This window comes from Nicotiana attenuata, unplaced genomic scaffold, assembly GCF_001879085.1.
Source record: "Nicotiana attenuata strain UT unplaced genomic scaffold, NIATTr2, whole genome shotgun sequence".
In the NCBI taxonomy this organism is placed as follows: domain Eukaryota; kingdom Viridiplantae; phylum Streptophyta; class Magnoliopsida; order Solanales; family Solanaceae; genus Nicotiana; species Nicotiana attenuata.
In genome coordinates, this window is record NW_017689529.1 from 5,197 (window position 1) to 5,831 (window position 635).

General features: G+C 41.1%; 1 protein-coding gene across 1 annotated transcript; it reads right to left on the reverse strand.

Annotated features, from left to right (window-relative positions):
- Positions 1-96: 96 nt before the first annotated feature.
- Positions 97-630, reverse strand: LOC109222408 (pentatricopeptide repeat-containing protein At1g60770-like; the record flags this gene model as incomplete). The annotated part of the gene is made up of 1 exon (XM_019386769.1): positions 97-630. A coding segment is annotated over one exon (534 nt), but the record flags the coding sequence as incomplete, so codon positions are not given.
- Positions 631-635: the final 5 nt, after the last annotated feature.

Below are 635 nucleotides of genomic sequence, written 5' to 3' on the forward strand. Positions count from 1 at the left end.
TTTAATCCGCCGACGCATGATAGGACTTGTTTTTCCAGAAGCTACATAAGTCTTAACAAAGATTCAAATATGTCAACCCCCAACTCATCCTTAGCCTTACTTCAAAATTTCCGTAAAATGTTCTGCACCATCGACATCTTTATTTTGTTCAAAATGACTCATGAATTTTCTAACGATAGCAGATGATGGAAGCCACTTGCCGCCATCACCTCTACCAGTTGAAATTGCCTTGTCAACACAATCAACTGCTGATTTGATATCGCCAATTTGCAGATAATAATCCCCGAAAATCTCCCATGTCTTAGCATTAGGCTTAGCTCCACTCCTTCGGGCCCGTTCCTTGAGCTCTTCAGCTTTCTCCAAAGAACCTTGTTTAGTGTAAGCTCCTATAAGAACATTTGCTACACGTATGTCATAAGTTGGGCATCCAGACTCCCATTCCTTGAAGCATTTCTCAGCACCCGGTAAGTCATTCAAGTTAACCAAAACTTGAATCATGTTAAGATAGCTTATATTTGCCGTTCTGGGAAAAGCAAGCCTCAAAGAACGCCATACACGATATACTTCCAACAAATTTCCAACACGGCCATACAATGTGATCAGAAACTGGTATGCAGTAACATTGCGGCATGCAT